This window comes from Macaca nemestrina, chromosome 9 (genome assembly GCF_043159975.1).
Source record: "Macaca nemestrina isolate mMacNem1 chromosome 9, mMacNem.hap1, whole genome shotgun sequence".
Lineage (NCBI taxonomy): Eukaryota > Metazoa > Chordata > Mammalia > Primates > Cercopithecidae > Macaca > Macaca nemestrina.
In genome coordinates, this window is record NC_092133.1 from 19,826,653 (window position 1) to 19,850,242 (window position 23,590).

At 37.9% G+C, this 23,590-nt stretch overlaps 2 protein-coding genes across 4 annotated transcripts in view; one reads left to right on the forward strand and one right to left on the reverse strand.

The window, feature by feature from the left end:
- Positions 1–3,192, reverse strand: part of LOC105466970 (NHL repeat containing 2) — a 53,732-nt gene extending 50,540 nt beyond the window's left edge. Inside the window, exon 1 of one of the 2 annotated variants that reach the window (XM_011716230.3) lies at positions 2,812–3,192. In XM_011716230.3, the coding sequence (XP_011714532.1) occupies positions 2,812–2,989 (178 nt within the window). In that variant the 5' untranslated portion in view covers positions 2,990–3,192. The remainder of the gene's footprint in view (positions 1–2,811) is intronic. The other variant, XM_011716223.3, reaches the window with a different exon arrangement.
- Positions 3,193–3,216: 24 nt separating this feature from the next.
- LOC105466985 (DNA cross-link repair 1A) lies at positions 3,217–22,802 on the forward strand. Of its 2 annotated transcripts, XM_011716270.2 has the most exons (10): positions 3,217–3,509; positions 4,009–5,139; positions 6,926–8,584; positions 10,216–10,349; positions 11,753–11,871; positions 13,317–13,457; positions 15,026–15,171; positions 15,952–16,106; positions 20,294–20,435; positions 22,219–22,802. In XM_011716270.2, the coding sequence occupies exons 2-10, from the start codon at positions 4,680–4,682 to the stop codon at positions 22,377–22,379; spliced, it is 3,117 nt and encodes a 1,038-aa protein (XP_011714572.2). In that variant the 5' UTR covers positions 3,217–3,509; positions 4,009–4,679; the 3' UTR covers positions 22,380–22,802. The 2 variants fall into 2 exon arrangements, with proteins under 2 accessions (XP_011714572.2, XP_070925194.1); XM_071069093.1 differs by lacking the exon at positions 3,217–3,509 and having other exon boundaries at positions 3,684–5,139.
- The last annotated feature ends 788 nt before the right edge of the window (positions 22,803–23,590 follow it).

Sequence of the window (23,590 nt, forward strand, 5' to 3'; positions counted from 1 at the left end):
AGCAAAATACACTTATTGTTGTTATAGATTTCATTGAGGTAACATTAATATTGATGAAAAACGTGTTCCCTTTCCTCCAAAAAAAGTAAACTCTGTACTATGAAGAAAGATTTTGTTAACTAATAATAAAGTACAGCATCTCTATTTAATCAATTTAAGAAAACAAAGTTTACTGCTTATAAATAACTTAATGCAGCTGTTACAACTATTAATTATACCTTGAAGCAGGTATTTATAATAGCAGCAACTGAAAGCCAAAGTTAAGAGGAATAAGTAAACAGTAACAACTAATGACTAACAACAATAACTGTAGCTACTCAATCGTAACAAAATTCTAGAAAAAAAAAATCTGCAGATCAAACTAGTATTTGGGTCAATTAGTCCAAACTAATGAGGTTTCAGTATACAGTGACCTCAATTATCCATTTTGCTAAAGTATTAATTATATACCAGATCAAGTGATCATACAAAACTTCACACTAATTAATGTATATTTCATATCCTACTTGCAAAATATTTATGAATCTGACTTCTATGATTTTTCTGTAAACAGTCAAGAGTGGCTTAGATCTGGGGGTATAGAAAGAATTATTACATCTCAGTTACTGTGCTAGATACTTACCAGACTTAATAATAATGTATTTTATAAAAACAATAATTACAATGAATACAATAAAAAGGTGCTAACATTTAGTAAGCTTTCCTGTAAATTAAGAATTTTACATATATTACTTTCTAAACAAATAATAATCCTGAAAGGTAAATAATAGTTCAATTTTGCAAGTGAGAAATATAAGCCTTGGAGGTCAAGTAACTGGCTCAAAATCACACAACAACAAAATGGAAATAACAAGGATCTAATTCCAGGTCTGTGTGAATCTACCCATTACACTGCACTGTCACCCATAAACACGTAAGTCTTCTAAGAAATAAAGCATACAGTGTTTTAGATAAAGTTATGTGTATGACTTCTTGATTATAGTTTACCGCTAAAGAAACCAAGAAAATAGTCATTTCCAGCATTCTGTCCTCAATAATCGGGTCCAGGAGAAAATGATACTATGTTAAACACAAACCCTGAATATTTTACTGTGTTTTTTTACTTATGAGTCACAGAAGTCAAATCTCATGGGAATAAAATACACTCCCTGTAAATACAAACAAGACTAGAAAATAAAAAACATTCCCCAAATCCCAGTTGATGGCCTGCTTGTTTATAACAGTGTACTTAACTGTATAACTACCTTCTGTACCAAAATTTTTTTAAATCATCTATTTGTATAGATGTAAACAATATTTTAAAGTTTATTTGATTTGATAAGCTTTCATGTACCCAATTCTTTTGTAATAATTCCACAATATTTCAAATCCAGTATAAGATTAATAGTAGGAAAAATAAGCACTTCTCAAGGTGGGTAGTGCAAAAGGCTTGGAAAGACACCAAATACTCTAGAGGCTGGTTCCGGTATACCTCCCATGAGATAACTGAACTCTGCCACATCCAACCAATTAACTATACATGTGGTTTCAGTGTCACGCCAGGACACATGCCAGAACCACCAGGCAAAGCAAAGCTACTCCCATCCAAAGAAGGTAAAATACGTTTTCATTTATCATGGCAAGATGTGCTTCACAAACATCCCTGCTGGGAATATCTATTCCTTCATGCTCCAAAAGCTCACATAGCCAGGATTTAAACCCTGGAAATAGGCTATAATTGATTCTAATTTTTAAAAGTATTAGTTTCACGACTTTGAACGGAGAAGCACAGCACAGCTAAGAAACCAGCAAATCTAGGGTCTGTATAATCCAACTGGGGCAGTTATCAGCTGTGAGGCCCTGGGCATGTTATTTAACCTCTCTGTGCTTCCATTTCCTCAACTGTAAAAGAGAAATGATACGAGCACCTCACTGGGCTATAGAGGTGAATGAATGTTTAGGACTGTGTGTGGCAAGCAGGGCGCAGTGGCTCAAGCCTGTACTCCCAGCACTTTGGGAAACGGAGGCGGGAGGGTCACTTGAGGTCAAGAGGTCGAGACCAGCCTGGCCAACATGGTGGAACGCCGTCTCTACTAAACACACACACACACACACACACACACACACACACACACAACTAGCCAGGCGTGGTGGCGCGGACCTGTAGTCCCTCTACTAAACACACACACACACACACACACACACACACAAACTAGCCAGGCGTGGTGGCGCGGACCTGTAGTCCCTCTACTAAAAACACACACACACACACACACACACAAACTAGCCAGGCGTGGTGGCGCGGACCTGTAGTCCCAGCTACTCAGGAGGCTGAGACAGAGGTCGCAGTGAGCCAAGATCACGCCACTGTACTCCAGCCTGGGAGACACGGCGAAACACCGTATAAAAAAAAAAAAAAAAAAAAAAAGGAAGTGTGTTATACATGAAAAAGTGATCAATAAGTGTCAAGATGATGCCGAAAGATGAGACGACACTGGGGAACCACACTGAATGGATAGAATGGTGTGGACGTTGCAATCATTGCCACCGGGGACACTTAACATTCACGGAGTGTCTACTTATCAGGCGCGGGCAGGACTCAGGATACACAGGCGAGTATCCACCCCGTGCCAGGGAAACCCCCAGTCGGTGGCCGCCTGGGGACCCCTGGGAATTGCAGAGTACGCGAGCAGCGGCCCAAGTTAGGCGAAGGGCCACTCCCTGGGGCGCCAGCGACACATACCCGCTTAGCCCCCCGCTTCGGGCGAGGGCGCCGTCCCCGAGGAAGGGGAGGTGCCGGGAGGGGCCCCCACCCCGACGCCAGCCCCTCACCTTCCGGAAACTCGGGTACTGACAAGTCCTGCTCCCAGCCGTCCACCTTCTGCAGATACTGGTAGACCAGGCTGTCCTTCTCCTGCTGCGTAACGGCGTCGAGCAGGGCGTACTCTAGCGAGGTCTGCGCGGGGAGCAGGCCGGAGAGGCTGCGGCCACGGGATCCGGGCGCCGCCATGTTTCCGCCGGGCTCCCGAGGCGGCCGCCGTGCTCGCGGGAGAGTCTCGCTGGGAAAGACAAAACGTTCACTGTCCTGTGGTTTCCAAACGGCGCATTCACTTCACCCTCCACTAGTCCCACTCCACGCCAATGACACTTTTTTCTTTTTAAAGCATACGTCCAAGTGCCAAAAGTCCAAATCGGCGCAGTTCCCGGGCACGCAATTAAACTGCCGTCCCGACCCACCCCGCCCCTTCTCGGTCCCCACGCCGCAGCCGAGCCTGGACATTGAGAGCGCCAGATTCAACATGGAATGAGGCCTCAGGAACAGCTTCCCAGAGGCCCAAAGGGAACCATCCCCCACCCTTCACATTGGGAATTAGCAGGCTTCCGAACAAAAATAAAATACAATAAATCCGTAGGACTTAAAAGAGCAACCTATTTTTTTAAAGTATTTTTAAAGTCTCTCTCTTTGACCAGCATCCGCCGATTCGACACGGCAATGACAGCGGGAAGTTGTTCCCGCCAAGACGCTAAAGGTAAAGGGGGTAGGGATAACCTCCAGAGAGAAGGTTTTGTAAGCTGGGAGTGACTGGCGCGAATGGCATTCACTTACAAATACAGCGTTTTGTCATCTGGGAGTGCTGAAAGTGCGGGTGCGAACAGATTTTTAGGTGGGGGTGCGGAGGGGAGCGGATGCAGCTGGAGCGGCTCCCTTGGGGCGCCGAGTGGCAGGTGGGCGGCGGCGAGGGTCCTTGAGGGCAGACCTCAGAGTCTTCAAAAGGGGAGGACGCTGAGGGCTTTTTTGGAGCTGGCTGTGCTTCCTGGAGAGGGTTAAGGCCCCGCTTCCTGGCCTTGCAGCCTCTAATGCCAGAAGATAAGGGAGAGGCTGGCGTGTGACCCCGTTTTGAGGTGGACAGAGGGCTGGCCACCTTCGGAACCATGGGTGCAATACGGAGTCAGACGTCAATACAAGCCCACCGTTTCACATATTTGAACTTTTTTCACATATCTGAACTTTTCTTGTTCACTGTGCAGGGATTGTTCATTGCTGCTGGAGGAAGATCATGGACTGTCCCGGGAAACTGAAGTGGTTGAGTATCCACTAGTCGTGGATAATGGCAGTGACTTCGCAGTTTTTTGCTAATTACACATCTCTTTGATTATGTTGTGACTAGTTTTGTTGGTAAACTGAGATAGCCATTTAGTGTTTAGGATACCTGTTGATCCACTTGTCCAGGGAGTGTGGTTGGATTTATGAATTATTTGGACGGTTGTCCACTTGAGAGAACAACAGTAGCTTCATAACAATGTTACAAAGCTCATTCTAAGATTAAGCTGTTGAACCTATATTTCCCATTAGTGCTTAATTTTCGAAGTATTATTCTTATTTTTATGAATCAAGTCCTGGAAAAGGACAAGATATTTGAACGAAATAGCACCCATAATGGAGAACTCCACAGTTGCTGCTCCTGTGATAGGTTTATCTTAGTTTTATTGTGGTATGTATGGAACAGCAGGTGTTGTCAGATACAAGGTTTGTAGCTTGCCAATATGTGCATTACCAACATTCCAGATTCCCATTGAGTTGGTGGGGGTTTTGTTACCTTTGTTTTCCCAGCAAAATAATTCTATAACTTCTTGTGACAAGAAATGGACTCTCAATTTACTTAAGATTAATACTTCTTGAATGATAAAATCATTTTGCCATGTTAGAAGACATTTCCGAAGAAGACATTTGGGAATACAAATCTAAAAGAAAACCAAAACGAGTTGATCCAGATAATGGCTCTAAAAATATTCCAAAATCTGTTGAAAAAGGAACAGATGGAAAACACCAGTCAAAACAGAATAGAAACAGAAAAAGAGCCACAGAAGCTAAAGAGGTGAAGGACCATGAAATGCCCCTTGAAAATGCAGATTGTCAGACTTCTGTAGCTTCTAGTCAGAATTCAAGTTGTGGAGATAGTATTCAGCACACCCAAGACAAGGAGACTACTCCAGGAAAGCTCTGTAGAACTCACAGAAGCCAACGCGTGTCCCCAAAGATACGTCCAGTTTATGATGGATACTGTCCAAATTGCCAGATGCCTTTTTCCTCATTGATAGGGCAGACACCTCGATGGCATGTTTTTGAATGTTTGGATTCTCCACCACGCTCTGAAACAGGTAAGACTGCAGAAAAGCTAGCAGTTTCTAAATCATCTAAAAAGTCTTCATTAGGTCAGACATACCAATTCAGTGAAACAAGGAAGGCAAGCAGTAAACTAAAAGAGAGATGGGACACTGGGAGACACCCCCCATACTTGTCAACGGTATAATTGTAAAGAAAATGGCAGACTAGAAAACAGTTTAAATACGTTGGGTTGTTTCATAAAAGTTCCTAAGTATCTGGATTATTTTCCATAAATGTTAATTGAATCCTTACTATGCTTGGTACTTTCACACTGTTTACTTACCCGACTTTCACAACCACCTTATAAGGTAGGTAGTATTGACATTTTATAGATGAAAGTTCTTAAAAGTCAAGTAACTTGCCCAGTTGGTTATTTTTATGGAACTCCTTAGAAAACTATAAATAGGCTGGGCACAGTGGCTCATGCCAGTAATCCCAGTACTTTGGGAAGTCGAGGCAGGCGGATCACTTGAGCCTAGGAGTTCACGACCAGCCTGTGCGACATGGTGAAACCCCGTCTTTACAAAAAAAAAAAAAAAAATACCAGAAATTAGCCACGTGTGGTGGGCTACTTGGAAGGCTGAGGTGGGAGGATCACCTGAGCCCGGGAGGTGGAGGCTATGGGGCGCTGTGATCATGCCACTGCACTCCAGCCTGGCGGGGGCGACAGAGTGAGAACTTGTCTGAAAAAAAAAAAAAAAAGCATAGATATAGTATGGTTTCTAAATATGGTTATGTTTTAGTCATCATGCTAATGTATACAGGAAGAGGAACTGTGAGGGAGTCTTAGGTGATTAAGATTCTAACAATAAATGTGTCAAATGATAATAAAAGTATGCTTTTTTTAATCTTCTAAAATATGTAATAAGTATTTAACGTAGAAAATCCTACTTGGAATATATATGGACAACGGGTTGTTGTGATTATTTTTATATTTTAAAATCATTTATATTCCATATATAGATTGTTTCATCTAAAAAAGTTAAATTCAGTAAAATAAAAAAATACTCAATATGGCTTTCATGTTAGCTATGATTCAGAATAAATTTTATTGTTAACCTGTAGTTATTTTAAAGTACTGCATGAAGACACACACAAAAAAACCCTCTTCTTTAAATTTGGCATTAGCCTTTCCCATAAAAGGATAGCAAGTGAAAACCTCATAAATTTGCTAGTAATTTGCTTTCATGTAACTTGAAAATCAAGAATGGAAATTGGAGTCCGTGATTGAAGACCTTAGGATGAAATGTCTTATGGATGAAGCCACCTCAAAAAAATTTTCCTTCGGTTTTTCACTAAACTCCTGTGAATAGACTCTCAGATGGCTCTCTTGAATTAAATTCCATTCTATAACAAATGCTTTTAAGAGACATTTTTAAGTTAGGTTGTAAGCCATGACGTTTTCTAATTTAATATAAGAAATATAACATCTTTTTTGAGGGGAGGGAGGTGTCATTTTTTGATAAACCTGGAAATTAACATATACAGGGATATGCCAAGATGGCTTATAGAAAGTTTCTCAATCATGGTAGTATGACAGGGAATAGTTTCCAAATTAGTAAAGCCTTATCATTAACCAATTTCTCAAATTCTATTCTTAGAATAGAATCTAAAACTTGTTCAGCGTATCAACAATTATAACTACTCTTATTAAAATTGTTACTTTTTATTGTATACAACGTGAATGTTAAATAATGGAACCCAATTTATACTGCTAATGTTGTCAAAGCTTAGTATATTCTTTGATCCTGTAATTTTTTTTCTTTATTAAAATTTCAGAATGTCCTGATGGTCTTCTGTGTACCTCAACCATTCCTTTTCATTACAAGAGATACACTCACTTCCTGCTAGCTCAAAGCAGGGCTGGTGATCATCCTTTTAGCAGCCCATCACCTGCATCAGGTGGCAGTTTCAGTGAGACCAAGTCAGGTGTTCTTTGTAGTCTTGAGGAAAGATGGTCTTCGTATCAGAGCCAAACCGATAACTCGGTTTCAAGTGATCCCTTACTGATGACACAGTATTTAAAAAAGTCTCCATCTCCAACCAAAGCCAGTGAAAAGATTTCTGCTAATATCCAAACGTCCCAACAAGCTCTACAATTTACAGAATTTGTTGAGAATGACAAACTGGTAGGAGTTGCTTTGCGTCTTGCAAACAACTCAGAACACATAAATTTACCATTGCCAGAAAATGACTTTAGCGACTGTGGAATCTCCTATTCTCCACTTCAAAGTGATGAAGACACTCACGATAGCGATGAAAAACTGGATGATTCACAACAACAACTATTTTTTACCGAAAGCTCTAAAGATGGCAGCCTCGAAGAAGATGATGACAGCTGTGCTTTTTTTAAAAAACGACATGGTCCCTTACTGAAGGACCAGGATGAGAGCTGCCGCGAAACGAACAGCTTCTTAACTCAGGAGAAGTATGATGAAGGATTGTATAGATTCAATAGTCTAAATGATTTGTCTCAACCTATTTCCCAAAATAATGAGAGTCCTTTGCCTTATGATCTGGCATGTACTGGTGGTGATTTTGTGTTGTTTCCACCTGCATTGGCAGGAAAGCTCGCTGCTTCTGTTCATCAGGTAGCTAAAGCAAAGCAAGACGAGCCAGAATTTCACTCAGCTCAATCAAATAAACAGAAACAGGTAATTGAAGAATCAGCTGTTTACAATCAGGTTTCTCTTCCGTTAATTAAGAGTTCAATGTTGAAACCTTTTGAAAGTCAGGGAGAAGGGTATCTTTCTTCCCAACCAACCCAAAGTAAAATTAGAACGTTATCAAGTGAGAACTTGAATGCTAAGAATAATACTAACTCAGCATGTTGCTGCAGAAAGGCTTTAGATGGTGTGCCCGTTGGTAAAGCTACAATTTTAAATACAGAAAACTTTTCTAGTACACCTGCTCCTAAGCATTTGAAAATATTGCCTTCTGGTCTTGAGTGTAATGCAAGACATCCTTCTACCAAGGGAATGAAGCAAATGGATATAGGTGTGTATTTTGGACTACCTCCCAAAAGAAAAGAAGAAAAATTGCTAGGGGAAAGTGCATTAGAAGGGATAAACTTAAATCCAGTTCCAAGTCCTAACAAAAAGAGGTCCTCGCAGTGCAAGAGGAAGGCAGAAAAATCTTTAAGTGATTTAGAATTTGATGCAAGTAATTTAAATGAGAGTCAGCTTTCTGTGGAACTTTCTAGTGAGAGGTCACAGCGTCAAAAGAGACGTAAAAAAAATTCACTGCAGGAAGGAGTATATCAGAAGAGATCAGATCACCTTATTAATACTGAATCTGAAGCAGTCAATTTAAGTAAAGTCAAAGTGTTCACAAAATCAGCTCATGGTGGGCTGCAAAGGGGGAACAAGAAAATCCCAGAGTCATCTAATGTAGGAGGATCAAGAAAAAAGACATGTCCGTTCTACAAGAAAATACCTGGTAAGTTGAAATATCAATACTCAATGTATCAACAAAGACAACATTTTTGAACTTTGTGTGTGTGTGTGTGAAACAATTTTTCGTATGTGTTTCCTTTGCTTTTGTGATACTTCATGAGCCTCTAACGTAGATTTGGTTTTTGCCTATTTTATTTTTTTTTGCTCCATTCAGTTCATCAAGTTTCTATTAAACATGTCCTCTATGTAAGTGACTATACTAGTTAGGTAGATATTACAGGCTATAGAAAGATTAGTAAGAGAGGAGTAGGGATTCAGCTTAATACAAAAGGAGGAAAGGCATCTCTGTAAATAACTATAATAAAAGGCAGCCTCTAAATGCTTGTGAGAAATGCAAAGTACTAAATAGTTTCAAAGATGGGAAATGTCACAGGTTTTACCTATCATAGTAAATGCCAAAAATTTAAAAACCGTATTAGAACTTAGTTTCTCTGCCCTTTCATATACTTGGTTGCTGCCAGCATATACTTGGTTGCTGAAAGATTTTTAAAGTGCTTTATTGATGTTCTAGATCTATAATTTGTTAATATAGCATTTATATATAGAATAGCATTTATATACTTCATAACACAAGTGGTGTTTTTAATAATTATTTTGATTAATTTTCTGTACTTTATTTTATTTATTTATTTAGAGACAGAGTCTTGCTCTGTCACCCCGGCTGGAGTGCAGTGGTGTGATCTCAGCTTACTGCAAGCTCCGCCTTCCGAGTTCACGCCATTCTCCTGCCTCAGCCTCCCAGGTAACTGGGATTACAGGCACCCATCACCATGCCCAGCTAATTTTTTTTGTATTTTTAGTAGAGACAGGGTTTCACCATGCTAGTCAGGATGGTCTCGATCTCCTGACTTTGTGATCCACCTGCCTCGGCCTCCCAAAGTGCTGGGATTACGGGCGTGAGCCACTGAGCCCGGCCAATTTTCTATACTTTAAATGATCCTAAAACCGTGTGTTGATAAGCCTCAGTAGAATTGAGAAGTTATGCTTATTTATTTGCACATCGCCAGTCAGTACACTTAATTATTTCTTGCATGAGCACATTTTACAACAGTATTTCTCAACCTCTTCTTCATCACTGCTCCTCTAAGGAACCTTTTTAGACATTTTTTTTCTTGTTTCCCACCCCTCTTCTCCAGTTTGACTGTGCAGCGAAATTCAAAGATGATAGATACATTGTTTGTGTCATATGTGAGATTATGTTGGCCCTCAAGCATTTTGGCTTCCTTAGATCAATACTGTCCCCACTGAAAATTCATGTTTTAGAAGAATGTTAGCATTCTCCTTTTGCTGTTTTGCAGAAGTCCAGTGCTAAGTATTATGAAAGTATTAGTTAAAACAAAGAAGTAATTGGTTTGTAACCTAGAATTTTAAAAAATTCTTTGGTGCAGTTATTCACAAATAAAGGTCTCTATACTGAGATACTTGGTAGAAACTTTTAAGACATTCTCATATTTAGTGTTACCTTTTGCTAAATTTATGTGGTATAAGTTTTTAAATATAGTTAAATTGGAAATAAGAGGTAAAGAGGATAGAGGGTTCATTCAGTATTTATCATCAAATTGGGTATCTTTGTTAGCTCTTGCTCAGCCTACTGTGTTGGTATTTTTATTGCAGGAACTGGCTTTACAGTTGATGCCTTTCAGTATGGCATGGTTGAAGGTTGCACAGCCTATTTTCTCACACATTTTCATTCTGATCATTATGCTGGATTGTCTAAACACTTCACATTTCCAGTTTATTGTAGTGAGGTAAGTTTTAGTATTCTAACTTTTGACTTTGTAGAATGCTGTGAATTTCTAAGCAATTTCGTTAAAAAAGAATAATTAAAACAGTCAGATCTTTCATTCTACTAGAAAAAAATATGAGAAAACATATTCCACATAAAAGTTCTAAAGTTAAACGAGTTAACATCGTTTCAGTTTTTAGAAAATATATGTTTCATTACATGGAAACAAAAGATAAACTATTTCACGAAGTACTAAAAACAAGAAGTTGCATTCAGTAAACATTCACTGAAAGCCTAAATGGATTCTAGGCAAAATACAGTCAGCCTGCTGTATCTGTGAGTGCCCTATCCATAGATTCAACCAACTGCAACCGAAAAGATTCAAAAATAAAAAATAATACAACAATGAAAAATAATGCAAATTTTAAAATATAGTATAACAACTATTTACATGGAATTTACATTGTATTAGGTGTTATAATTAATCTAAAGATGATTTAAAGAGGGTATGCATAGGTTATATGCAAATACTGTGCTATTTTATGTAAGGGACTTGAGCATCCTGAGATTTTGGTGTCCTCAGGGGGTCCTGGAACCAGTCCCCTGCAGATACTGAGGGACATGACTGTGTCGAGCTTCAAGGAGCTTATAACCTCCAGAGGAAACATTCATAAATAATGCCACATTGGAATTGGTATTATAATAGAAAAATGAATGGAGTACCTAGGAGTAGGGAGAAGAGAGTGCTTTACCCTGTCCTGGGCTAAGATTAGACACAGTTTTGTGGTAAAAGATAGCTTGAACTAATTATTAAAAAGTGAACACTTTAATGCTCATTACCAAAGGCTTGAACTAGAATTTGATTTAATCCTCACAGCATTCTTGAAGCGTGCTTCAAGAATTCTTTTTATTAATGAAACACCTGAGGTTTGGAGAAGTTAAGTGACATGCCCCAGGTCACAGAGATAGTAATGGCAGAGTCTGAACTTGTATGCAAATCTGTCTGATTCCAGGACCAGGCAGAGGAAAGAGCATTCTAGGTAGAGAATAAAGTTTATGTAAAGGCACAGGCACCTGAGAAATATGCCCATTCCAGGCACTTCAGATAATTCAAAATGGCTAGAACGCAAGGTAGGGAATAATAGGAGACAAATCCACAGGAATGGGCTGGAACCAGATCAGTCAGGCTTTTGTATGTCATAGTGAGGATTGACTCTTCACAGATGAGGTGAAGTCAGTGACGATGTTCAAGCAGAGTAGTGGCACAGCCATTACAGGAAATTCTTTCTGGCGTTGTGGAGTGTTTACTTAAATATGAGCAGGAAAAGGGATGTTATTAAGATGCTATGGTTCTAAACTAGATACGAAATAAAATACTTATTTAATGTTTTACTGCATCAGCAATAAGCACGTCCTGTTTTGCAGATAACTGGCAATTTGTTGAAGAACAAACTTCATGTGCAAGAACAATATATTCATACATTGCCACTGGACACTGAATGTGTCGTGAATGGTGTCAAAGTTGTTCTGCTTGATGCCAATCAGTAAGTATTAAAGTCATCTTAATAGCACATTTTTTAAATGTTCAAAAGGACAACACATTGGCATGATTATTTAATAACTTTTTCCATTATAATTAATATGCTTGATATTTCTTAAAACTTGAGTAAGATGTTTCTCCTTTTGAAAAATAATGTGCCCAATTATAGAAGCAGAGATTAAAATTAAAGGGATCCTCTAAATGTTATCTAACCCATTTTTTTATCCGGTTTAAATTACTACACTTGACATCTGAGATTCCATCTTATTTTTTAAAATACCTTAACGTATTGTTGCTGCTGTTCTTTGCAAGATAACATTTTGCCATTTTCTTTAGTATCATATAGATAAATTAACAGCTTGTACTCCATTCGGATACTAGAGGGTCAGTTTTATCTCCTCCTACCCCTCTTTAAGAAATCATTCAGGCTTTAGATATTAGAGATTTGGAAGATTTTTGTTTCTTGGAAATAGCCTCTATTTTTCCCTCTTTTTTTCTTTTAATATGAAGTACTATCAGCATTCATGTTGTCTAAACACATTCATGTTATCAACTCTGCCGCTTTCTGCTTTCCATAGAATGTTAGCCCTCTGTACCATAGAGGTCATAGATGAAGAGAAAGAAGACTAAATACAGGTTTCCTAAAATCCAGGCCAAGCTATTACATTAGGTTGCCTTTAAGTTTTTGTCTGCTAATTTTGCTGCTGTTTTTTTTTTTTTAATTGCCAGTTTGAGTTCTGATTTTTTTTTTTTTGAGACAGAGTTTTGCTCTTTTTGCCTAGGTTGGGGTACAATGGCACAGTCTCAGCTTGCTGCAACCTCTGCCTCCCAGGTTCAAGCGATTCTCCTGCCTCAGCCTCCCAAGTAGCTGGGATTACAGGCACGCACCACCACACCCAGCTAATTTTTGTATTTTTAGTAGAGATGGGGTTTTGCTGTGTTGGCCAGGCTGTTTTTGAACTCCTAACCTCAGGTGATCTGCCCACTTCGGCCTCCCAAAATGCTGAGATTACAGGCATGAGCCACTATGGGTGGCCAAGTTCTGATTTTTAAAGTCAACTTTATGGGGTTTTCACCATAGATCACAAAGTTAGCATCAAGCTAGTATCACATAGTTCGATGTCTCAGGCGTACAAAACAGTCTTACCAGGCATAATATTCCTAGGATTCAGAGTTCATTTCCCAGGAGCCAGCCAAGGGCCAATCCTGAAGACATGCTTTTCTTGGGAATGTGTGGAGGTTGAGCAACCTGGGTCTGCCTTTCCTGCACATCAGTTCTTTTTATGATGTAAATTGCCTTGAGTTGAAGTGCTGCATTTCCTCTGTAGTGCAGTGCTATGTCATTGTGGTCAGCTAGTAAAGTGTGCTAACTTGGTGATAATTGAAATAGATACTGTTCCTTGAGGTGCTTGCCTGTGTTAAGAACACTCCTTTGAAATTTGTGTTCAGCTGTCCAGGTGCTGTCATGATCCTCTTTTATCTTCCTAATGGTACTGTCATATTACACACGGGAGACTTCAGAGCAGATCCCAGCATGGAACATTCTCTTCTTGAGGACCAGAAAGTCCATATGCTGTACCTAGATACCACGTAAGAGAGGTTTTTTTTGTGTGCTTCCTTTTCCCACTGACAGCCTTTGCTCTCTGTATTATGGTTATCAAAATGACGGCTTATTGCCAATCATTATTTTAAGGCTCTTTATCAGAGGGCTGCTGTTTGAAAAATACATATATACTTGGTTAAGGGCAAATTTGAGATTGCATGTGTTAACTGACTACAGCTCATTTTTTTTGCAATTTATTTTTGAAAACATGTTATATGAGAATCCTGTTAAACAAGGAAGAAAAACTTAGGAGCAAACTTTAGGAAGACACCCTTTTAAGAGTAACTGTGTAGCTACTAATTGTGAAGAGAAGACAGAGGCCAAAATGTGATTCTGTTTTTGGGTATCCAGAGTTACTGTTGTTCTTTTCTTAAAAGATAATTTATAAGTGACAGTTTTGAATTCCTGAGTACTATAAATATAATGGCATAAGCCATTACATTTTAACTGTGTGTGTATTTCTCCCTAGCTTTATTAAGTAAATAAAAATTGTGTATATTTCTGGTATATGACGTGATTTTATATATTAAAATATCTCACCAACTTGTTAGAAATTATCTTAACCATTTCAACCTGTTTCAAGGAGAAGTACGTTTGGGTACGATATTTTAGTAAAAGATGGTCTTTCCGCATCCAGTTTTCTCACATTGTAACTGATTTTTCCACTCTTCTATATGAGTTTTAAGCACTGGATAAATTAAGAAAATAAGTTTTTTTAAAAAAAACCCTTTTTTGTTACCTAGTTCTATTCTGATATGATTCTGAATTTCCTCATGGGTTTTTAATGAGAAAGTTTTTCTTCCTCTTCTCTAATGGTTGACTAGCAAAAACAATTCCAAAAACTGGGAAAAATGTTTGTTTTTTGTGGCTTATTACATTTTTAGTGAAAAAGTGCTTGCTTTTCATCTCAAATATAGATAGATAGATAGTAGCTTAGAGTTAATTTTTCACTGGGTTATACTGTATGGAGATAGAATCAACTGGATCTGTTGTATTTGTGTGTGTGTATGTGTGTGTGTGTACGTATACGTATATATACACATAGTATATATATTCTGTGTCTGTAAAGAATGATATTAATATCAACCATGTCAATATTAACTGATTTAAAACTGTTTCACTAAATTCATGTTTAGTTTAATTACTTTAATCATTTTTTATTAAGTCAATCTTTAGTCCAGATATAATCCTTATCAATATGATTTTTTGATAGTGTTTGGAGTTAAATAAAAGATACTGAGTTTTATAATTTATAACTAAAATAGCTGGCTTGCTAGAAATATTCTTGGGGAAAAAAGTCTTCAAAAAGACAATTTTTTGAGAGTGATAAAAGAAATATAATGAAAAAGATATATTGAAAACTTACAATTTGATCATAAGTTAGTAGTAACTGGTAAATAATTCTAACTACAGGCAGTGAGATAACTTGTGGTGTTAATATATTATACTGCTGTTGTATGTAAGTTGCTAATGCTTGTTTTCTAAAATAGCATCCAGCTTAAGGTGATGGCTTTTTTGTTGTTCTTTTAGTAAGTACCATGATTCCATGTTACAGATATTGTAGCCCAGAATACACCTTTCCATCTCAGCAAGAGGTTATCCAGTTTGCCATCAACACTGCCTTTGAGGCTCTAACTCTAAACCCACATACTCTTGTTGTCTGTGGCACTTACTCTATTGGAAAAGAGAAAGTCTTCCTAGGTAAGTGATAGGTGTATCTAATTTACATTAATATGTTATAAAGATCAGATTCTTTTTGCATAAAACCCTTTAAGTTTCTACTCTTGCATTTGATAATTATTTCCTGTAATGATTCAATATTACCTTTGAAGTTGAAGGAAAATTTGATAGTTTGAAACATTTAATCTTTGAAAGGTTTGACTTTAGGGAAACATTTGATAAGTGTGTTTAATTTAGGCTTTCTAGATATAAGAAATTTATAGAGCAACTGCCCGTGCTACATTATTATTTAGTAAACTTTGAAAGATGATTAATGCATAGTTGTATCGCTGCATTCTTTGAGGATAATAATTATGTTAGCAGTTTTAATTTTTGTTCCTAAATGATTTCTGGATGTATAACTTAGTTTGTCCAGGTAGTATTGTACTAATTTGCAAAATACTTTCTATTTCATCTTAAGTATGGCCACATTATATCAAACATTAAAGATGATAAAGCCGGGGCTTTTAACTTCTTCAAATTTAGTTCCTTCCCTTCCTCTATCCACTTTCTATACACTTTTGCAGTTTTTAAATAGTAAATAGTAAGCCTTTAAAACTAAATTATTTGGTTTTCTCACAATTTATTCCACACAGTAAACTAACAAAATGTTTCTGTCTTTTTGAGATATCATGGTAAAAGTGTGAATGTTTTGAATTTCCTTTTATTTGGTAAATTCTTACCTTAAAATTTGCTTAAGCTGTAACTATTTTTTTCACAAGCTGTAAGTTTACTATTTTTAACCTTTTCTTTTGCCCATAGCCATTGCTGATGTTTTAGGTTCAAAAGTGGGCATGTCCCAGGAAAAATATAAAACTCTACGGTGCCTCAATATACCAGAAATTAATTCACTCATCACTACCGACATGTGCAGTTCATTGGTTCACCTTCTCCCAATGATGCAAATTAATTTTAAGGTAAGCATTCAAGAGATATGTCTTTTAGGGTGAACTAAAAAAGGTAATCTTATGATTTTAAACTACATTTAACTTACAGGAATTCAATTATAATAGAGTCACCCATAGTAAAATTTGCCCTAGACGATCTTTTAAGGGGAATTTTAAATGTTCATAGTTTTTCCAGATGTGCAACTCTGTAGAGTAATTCATATACCCACCAGAAGTTTAGGAACGAGAGAACTAACATATAGGAAGGAACAAAAATGGAAAGGTATGCAGCTATCTGGTCATTAAAACCTTCAATTTTTAAGATAATTTTCCAGTTCTTTCTGGGTGAGTGCAGAAATGAGTGGAGAATCTAAGAGGTTCTTACTTTACTTCAGGTCTATTCTATTCTGTATTAATATTAAGCCTTTCTAGATTGATAAATATTGAAAATTTACTTGTTATGACAATTAAATGAAATAGTGGAAGTGTATCCTAAGAGGAAGTTTGAACATTAGTTCTAAAGTGTAAGTTAAGACATATGGTATGACCTTGCTGGGATTTGGGGGCTTATTTGTCAGATTTATTCGTATACTAACTAAAGTTTCTTCCATATACTAACATTTTGACACCTGGCAATTGAATACATCAAACCTGTATATTAAAACAAATTCAGAACATAATGCATGAAACAATGTATTTTCACATTTGTTATTGTGTTTATGAAATAAAAAGAATGAATTTTCGGTGAGGCAATGGAGGCAGGAAGACTAGAGCATGGCGTGAAGAGGGGCTGGATACTTTGATGGCCAAAGGGAGGAGGGTTGCTTGTTTGTTGGCCATCAGAGATGAGGATTTTTATGTTGTGAGGGACAGAGAGAATCTAAGATAAGAGAATAATTGATGAAGTAAGGTTTCTGAGCAAGACCTGAAAAGTAGGTAATGAGGTGCATCCACTTTGAACAGGAAGAGGGCCACCTCTTCCTCTCTGACAGTTCTCTCGCAGCCTACCACTCTACAGACTGTGCGTTCTGATGCATATGGCCTTCTTGTAGAGAGCATATATTTACAAATCCCAACTTAAACAAGATTTAGATTTTCACTACTACTCAAGCGTAATTTTTTTTTTTTTTTGAGCAGTCTCACCCTGTTGCCCAGGCTGGAGTGCAGTGGTGCAACCTTGGCTCACTGCAACCTCTGCCTCCCAAGTTCAAGCCATTGTCATGCTTCAGCCTCCTAAGTGGCCGGAATTACAGGCATGTGCCACCATGCCCAGTTAATTTTTGTATTTTTAGTAGAGATGGGGTTTTGCCATGTTGGCCAGGCTGATCTCAAACTCTTGAGCTCAAGTGATCCGCCTGCCTCAGCCTCCCAATGTGCTCATATTACAGGTGTGAGCCACCACGTCTGGCCTAAGCATAACTTGTTAATACAGGAATTCAAGTTGGTTTTAATAACTCAGAAATGTTGATTCTGAATGATTTTTTGAGGCTAGTGTCCTTGGAGGAGTGATCTGGAGTCATTAAATCTATATTTTTGATAGTCAAGTCTGTAAGTTTCCACATCTAGGATTTTATAATAAAACACAAGTTCTTTGTGAAAAGGTCAATCTGTAAGGCTCCTAGGTGCTGATGGTATAATACATGATGAGAGATAGAAAAAGCTGAGAAAGAGCAGGTGGTTTCCATTAGGAGGTGGGGTTTACTGACCTCCTGCCCACTAGGCTGTAAGCTTGCAGAAAGTGAAATCTGTATCCTCTTTTCCTCCACACTGACCCTAGCAACTGTGTAACACCAGAATGGATATTTACTGGTATTGCCTTCAATCGTCCCTCCCCTTCCTCCATTAAAGTGACTGGGTATTGATTTTTTGAAGATTTCTTTTTTTTCTTTTAATATTTGTTTATTAAACATTCCAGCAATGATAATGGAAATACATATTTAAAATGTTTTTAAATAGGTGATACATTCACAATGGTAAAAGCAAAAATATAAAACGGCGTATTGTGAAAAGCTTTTTTTCCTCCCCTGTCCCTCGTTTACCTACATATTTTTGGAAGATTTCTTTTTTTTTTTTTTTTTTTTTTTTTTTTTTTTTTTTTTTTTTGAGACGGAGTCTCGCTCTGTCGCCCAGGCTGGAGTGCAGTGGCTTGGTCTTGGCTCACTGCAAGCTCCGCCTCCCGGGTTCACGCCATTCTGCCTCAGCCTCTCGAGTAGCTGGGAATACAGGCGTCCGCCACCACGCCCGGCTAATATTTTGTATTTTTAGTAGAGATGGGGTTTCACCGTGTTAGCTAGGATAGTCTCCATCTCCTGACCTCGTGATCCTCCTGCCTCGGCCTCCCAGAGTGCTGGGATTACAGGCGTGAGCCACCGTGCCTGGCCTTGGAAGATTTCTTACCTCCAAAACACACATGGAGCAGAAGCTGATGTTTGTAATTAGAGCCAATTTTTTTTTTTTACCAGCCAAAAGTTGTGTTTCATGAGACATAATTACTTTTTGTGAAAAGGTAATCCTAATACAGTTTTCAAGGTGCCCGGGGTATGCCTGAAAGCCTTTGAAAGGCTATAAATAATACCATTCATGCTATCTAGTTCAACATCCCAAGTTCACGTATGTGCTACATAGTTGACTACCAACTGATTTAAACCTGACTGATTGATTGTGGTAAATTGTTGTAACAGTGATGTTATAGATGATTATTTGCATGCTGAAAAAATACTTCTAGTAACATTGCTAAAAGTATTTTTCTCCCAAACTGGTTACAAATAAACTAATAAAGAGAGACAAGTCATAAATCAGGGATTTCATATTGACTAAACTATTCTTAATAAATTTCCTCATGAGAATAGTTCTCAAATTGTGGTTAATGGGCTACTTGTAGCTGCTGGTAGTCTTTTTTTCTGTAGATTTGGCTTATATGATAATACCCGAAGTTTTTGTTTATGGTACAGGTTAATGATGTTTATGTGGTAACTCTAATTTGTCCCACAAAAAGCAAATATTAGTTATCATTTAATTCTTCTGGATGGTTTTACAGAGACAAATAGGAATGGATAGGTTTGATGATGTGTATTGAAAGTTGGACTCAGTTTATGTATTATATGTATAATTACTCTAAACCTCAGTTTCTTATTTTCTTCCTTTGTGAGGACAAGGGCAGAAGGAATAGTGATTAAACAAATAATATTACATTAGCTAGGTCCTAGACTGAGCAAGGCAAAAACTTGCAAATTTGCAGAGCCAAGAATATTGAAATGGAAATTTAGTTACGTATCAATAACTTTAACTTTTTTGGTGTGCATAGTAATTGGTAAGAAATATGGTTGTCTTATGGTAGGTATTTTTATATTCACTTCTAATTAATAAAAGGCTCTTATTTGATACAAAAGAGAGATCAAAGGATTGTTACCAGTTCATCAACAAAATGAATTTTATTATTCATTCTAAGTCTTTGAAACTATGGGTTTTCATCTCCAGACCAAAAGTGTTAGATTTTTTGTATCCCTCATGCCATTATTATTTTAACTGTATTTCTCTTATCTTTCAAAGACTGAACTTCGGTCATTGATTTTCTAAGAGTTTTATCAAACGTCATCATTTATGATTACTTTAGGGAAGTTTTATTTTACTCAAGACTTATAAGGGGAGCATATTACTTTGAACAATAGTGGTATGAAAAGTTTTAAAATAAATCTAGTTCGTGTTTAAAGGGTAAAAGTCTTAAACACCTGAAAAGAATGCTATTAAGCAGCTATAAAATGTATCTCTGTGTTGAGTATAATGCCATTCGCATAAAATTATTTCTATCCACCTAGCTATCCCCTTTTGGTGTATATGCATGGAGATATGTTTGCATTGGTGTTTACCATTGTTGATATTATCTCTGTGGAGTAAGATTTGGAGAGTAGTTTTTTTTTTGTTTTTGGTAGCTATCGGAATTGTAATTTGTTTATACCTATTTGCTTGTGTTTAAAGTTGTCTCATTATACTTTTTTTTTTCCAGACTGTACTTGTTTAACTTCAGATAAGTAAAGGAGAAAATATTTTATATATTTTTTCAGTGATTATTGTTTAGAAGTATGGCACTAGGTTGTTGAAGCTAATGCTTAAAAAGTGAAAACTCCCCACGCCTGCGCCAGTATAACATCTTTAATCAGTCTGTTTTATTCCACATAACCCGTCTCCATTGACCTCAATGTGCTATTTTTATTTAATAGGGCTTACAGAATCATTTGAAGAAGTATGGTGGGAAATACAATCAGATTTTGGCGTTTCGACCTACAGGATGGACACACTCTAACAAGTTCCCTAGAATAGCAGATGTTATTCCCCAGACCAAAGGAAACATTTCAATATATGGTATAGTTATTAAATTTTCTGACTTTTAATGTTTATAATTACTTTACATTTTAAAAAATGTTGTAAAGTTCAAATCCAACAAAAACAGGCACCAAAGAATTTAATAATTCAAGAGTTTTCAAAGCTCTCTACAACTCTAATCCTGTGTCTAGTCCATTGTAAACTGATATAAAGGAGCTTGACTAGTAGATAGACATTAACAAATACAGATCATTTCACTTTGTGATCAGTGATATTGAGAAGAAATTGCAGAATTACTTGAAAGGACTACTGTGGTTACATACTGGAAGTATAGATGACAGTGTGAGATTGGGAGCAGGAAGATGATGGGTTAGATGTGGTGACAGCAGGAGATACAGACTTGCCTGTTTTCATCCTTGGAGGAGGTTTACCACTGCCTTCAGAGTTGGCTTATTGTAGTGACAGCTGATGGAAACACGTTTGACGTGTCACCAGACCAGTGATTTACCCTAAGCCTCTAAAGACCCTAGCATACTGAAAATAGGACCCTTTTCACCTTTCTTTGTGGTACTTGATCTTCAATAAAGAAGATAAAGTGTGTGTGGGGGGGGTTTCCTATTTTTTTTTTTTATGTGTGCAAAGCTTGGGGACAAATCCACTTACCTGCTCTGGAAGTGAGAGTCTCCTGCTTGTTATTCTTCACATTTGACTCATATTTCTTCCATATTTTCCTGAAACCTGTAGCTAAGTGAAGTGTCTAAAGGAAGAATTGTTTAAAAAGAAGAAAATCCTAATTAAATAGGACTCTCTAGAAATGCATGTTATTAAATATACACACAAAAAAGTAATAGATTTTTGAAAGTTCTAAGTTTCATATCTGTATTAGTCCATTCTCACACTGCTTTAAAGAACTATCTGAAACTGGGTAATTTATGAAGAATAGAGGTTTAATTGACTCCACAGGCTTAACAGGAAGCATGACTGGGAGGGCTCAGGAAACTTAAAATCATGACAGAAGGCAAAGGGCAAGCAAGCATGTCTTCCCTTAGTGGAGCAGGAGAGAGAGAGAGAGAGAGAGAGCGCGCAAACAGGGAAATGCCACACACTTTCAAACCATCCGATCTCCTGAGAACCTACTCACTATCTTCTTCTTCTTCTTCTTATTATTATTATTATTTTATTTATTTATTTATTTCTGAGACAAGAACCTTGCTGTGTCGCCAGGCTGGAGTGCAGTGGCAAGAGCTTGCTTGGCTCACTGCAACCTCCATCTACCCGGTTCAAGCAATTCTTCTGCCTCAGTCTCTTGAGTAGCTGGGATTACAGGCATGAGCCACCACGCCTGGCTAATTTTTGTATTTTTAGTGGTGATGGGGTTTCACCACGTTAGCCAGGCTGGCCTCTAACTCCTGACCTCAGGTAATCTGCCTGCCTCGGCCTCCCAAAGTGCTGGGATTACAGGCATGAGCCACCATGCCTGACCAAGAACTCACTCACTATCAGAAGAACAACAAGGGGCAGATCCACCCCCATGATCCAGTCGCCTCCAGCTAGGCCCTTCCCGCAGTACATAGGGATTACAATTTGAGATGAGATTTGGGTGGGGACACAGAGCCAAACCATATCGGCATCATTTTAATGTCTTAATCTTTATTATTCATAAAAGATATCAACAGGTTTTCTTATGAAAACTAAAGCACCAAGGAGTTTTTGACAAAAATACTGTGGATTGCTTTTCTCTTTTGTTTTATTCTATTTTAGGATTGTGTATTTTTAAATTAATTTGATTTTAGTGTACAACTTCGTTTCTTTGGTATTACAGGAATTCCTTACAGTGAACACAGCAGCTACCTAGAAATGAAGCGCTTTGTCCAGTGGCTGAAGCCCCAGAAAATCATACCTACCGTAAATGTTGGCACCTGGAAATCTAGGAACACAATGGAGAAATATTTTAGAGAGTGGAAATTGGAAGCCGGATATTGATGATACCTCCAAGTATTCAGTAGTAGTTGTAGCTTGGATGTAGCTTGTTAGTAGTTAAATCTATAGAGATATGAACTGCACTTTGTGTGGAAAAACCTCAGTGAGATTATTCAGATAGTTTACTTTCTCATTTATGTTTGAACAACATGTTCATGGTGCTGAATGCCTCTCAGTGTCATCAAGGATAACTGAAACTGAGTCTCCCTGGGACCCTTAATTTCTTGTCCCCTGCCCTCCATGGGCAGTTATATTCTGCATCAAGCCTTGGAAGAGGAAGCAGAGGCAGATTCAGAGACCAGGGATTAATGATAATTAATAAACTAGATGGAAGTATTATATATATAAGTAATTATGTATCTTTAAAATTATGAGATGAAACTTTTATATGACATGCATACCTAAATAAAATTAATATAAAATTTGTTCTAGTGTCTTTTGGTTTTTTTGTTTTGTTTTTAGTAGACTTTATTATTTCTTTATCTATTTATTTTTGAGATGGAGCCTCGCACTGTCACCTGGGCTATAGTGCAGTGGCTCACTGCAGCCTCCACCTCCCGGGTTCAGGTGGGTCTCCTGCCTCTGCCTCCCGAATAGCTGGTATTATAGGTGCCCACCACCATGCCTGGCTAATTTTTTTTTTTTTTTTTTTTTTTTTTTTTGAGACGGAGTGTCTGTCACCCAGGCTAGAGTGCAGTGGTGCGATCTCGGCTCACTGCAAACTCTGCCTCCCAAGTTCACCCCATTCTCCAGCCTCAGCCTCCCGAGTAACTGGGACTACAGGTGCCCGCCACCACGCCTGGCTTATTTTTTGCATTTTTAGTAGAGACGAGGTTTCACCGTGTTAGCCAGGATGGTCTTGATCTCCTGACCTTGTGATCCGCCTGCCTCAGCCTCCCAAAGTGCTGGGATTACAGGCGTGAGCCACTGTGCCCAGCCCAAGACTTTATTTTTTAGAGCAGTTTTAGGTTCACAGCAAAGTTGAGTAGAAGGTACAGAGATTTCCCTTATACTTACTACCACCCCCACGTGCTTAGCTCCCCCGTGATCAACATTGCTCACGTGAATGGTACATTTCTCACAATAGATGAACCTATGTTGACACATCATAGTCACTCAAAGTCCACAATTTACATTAGGGTCACTCTTGGTGTTGTACATTCCTTGGTTAGTATAATGTGTAATGACACATCCCCCATTGTAATATCCTGCAA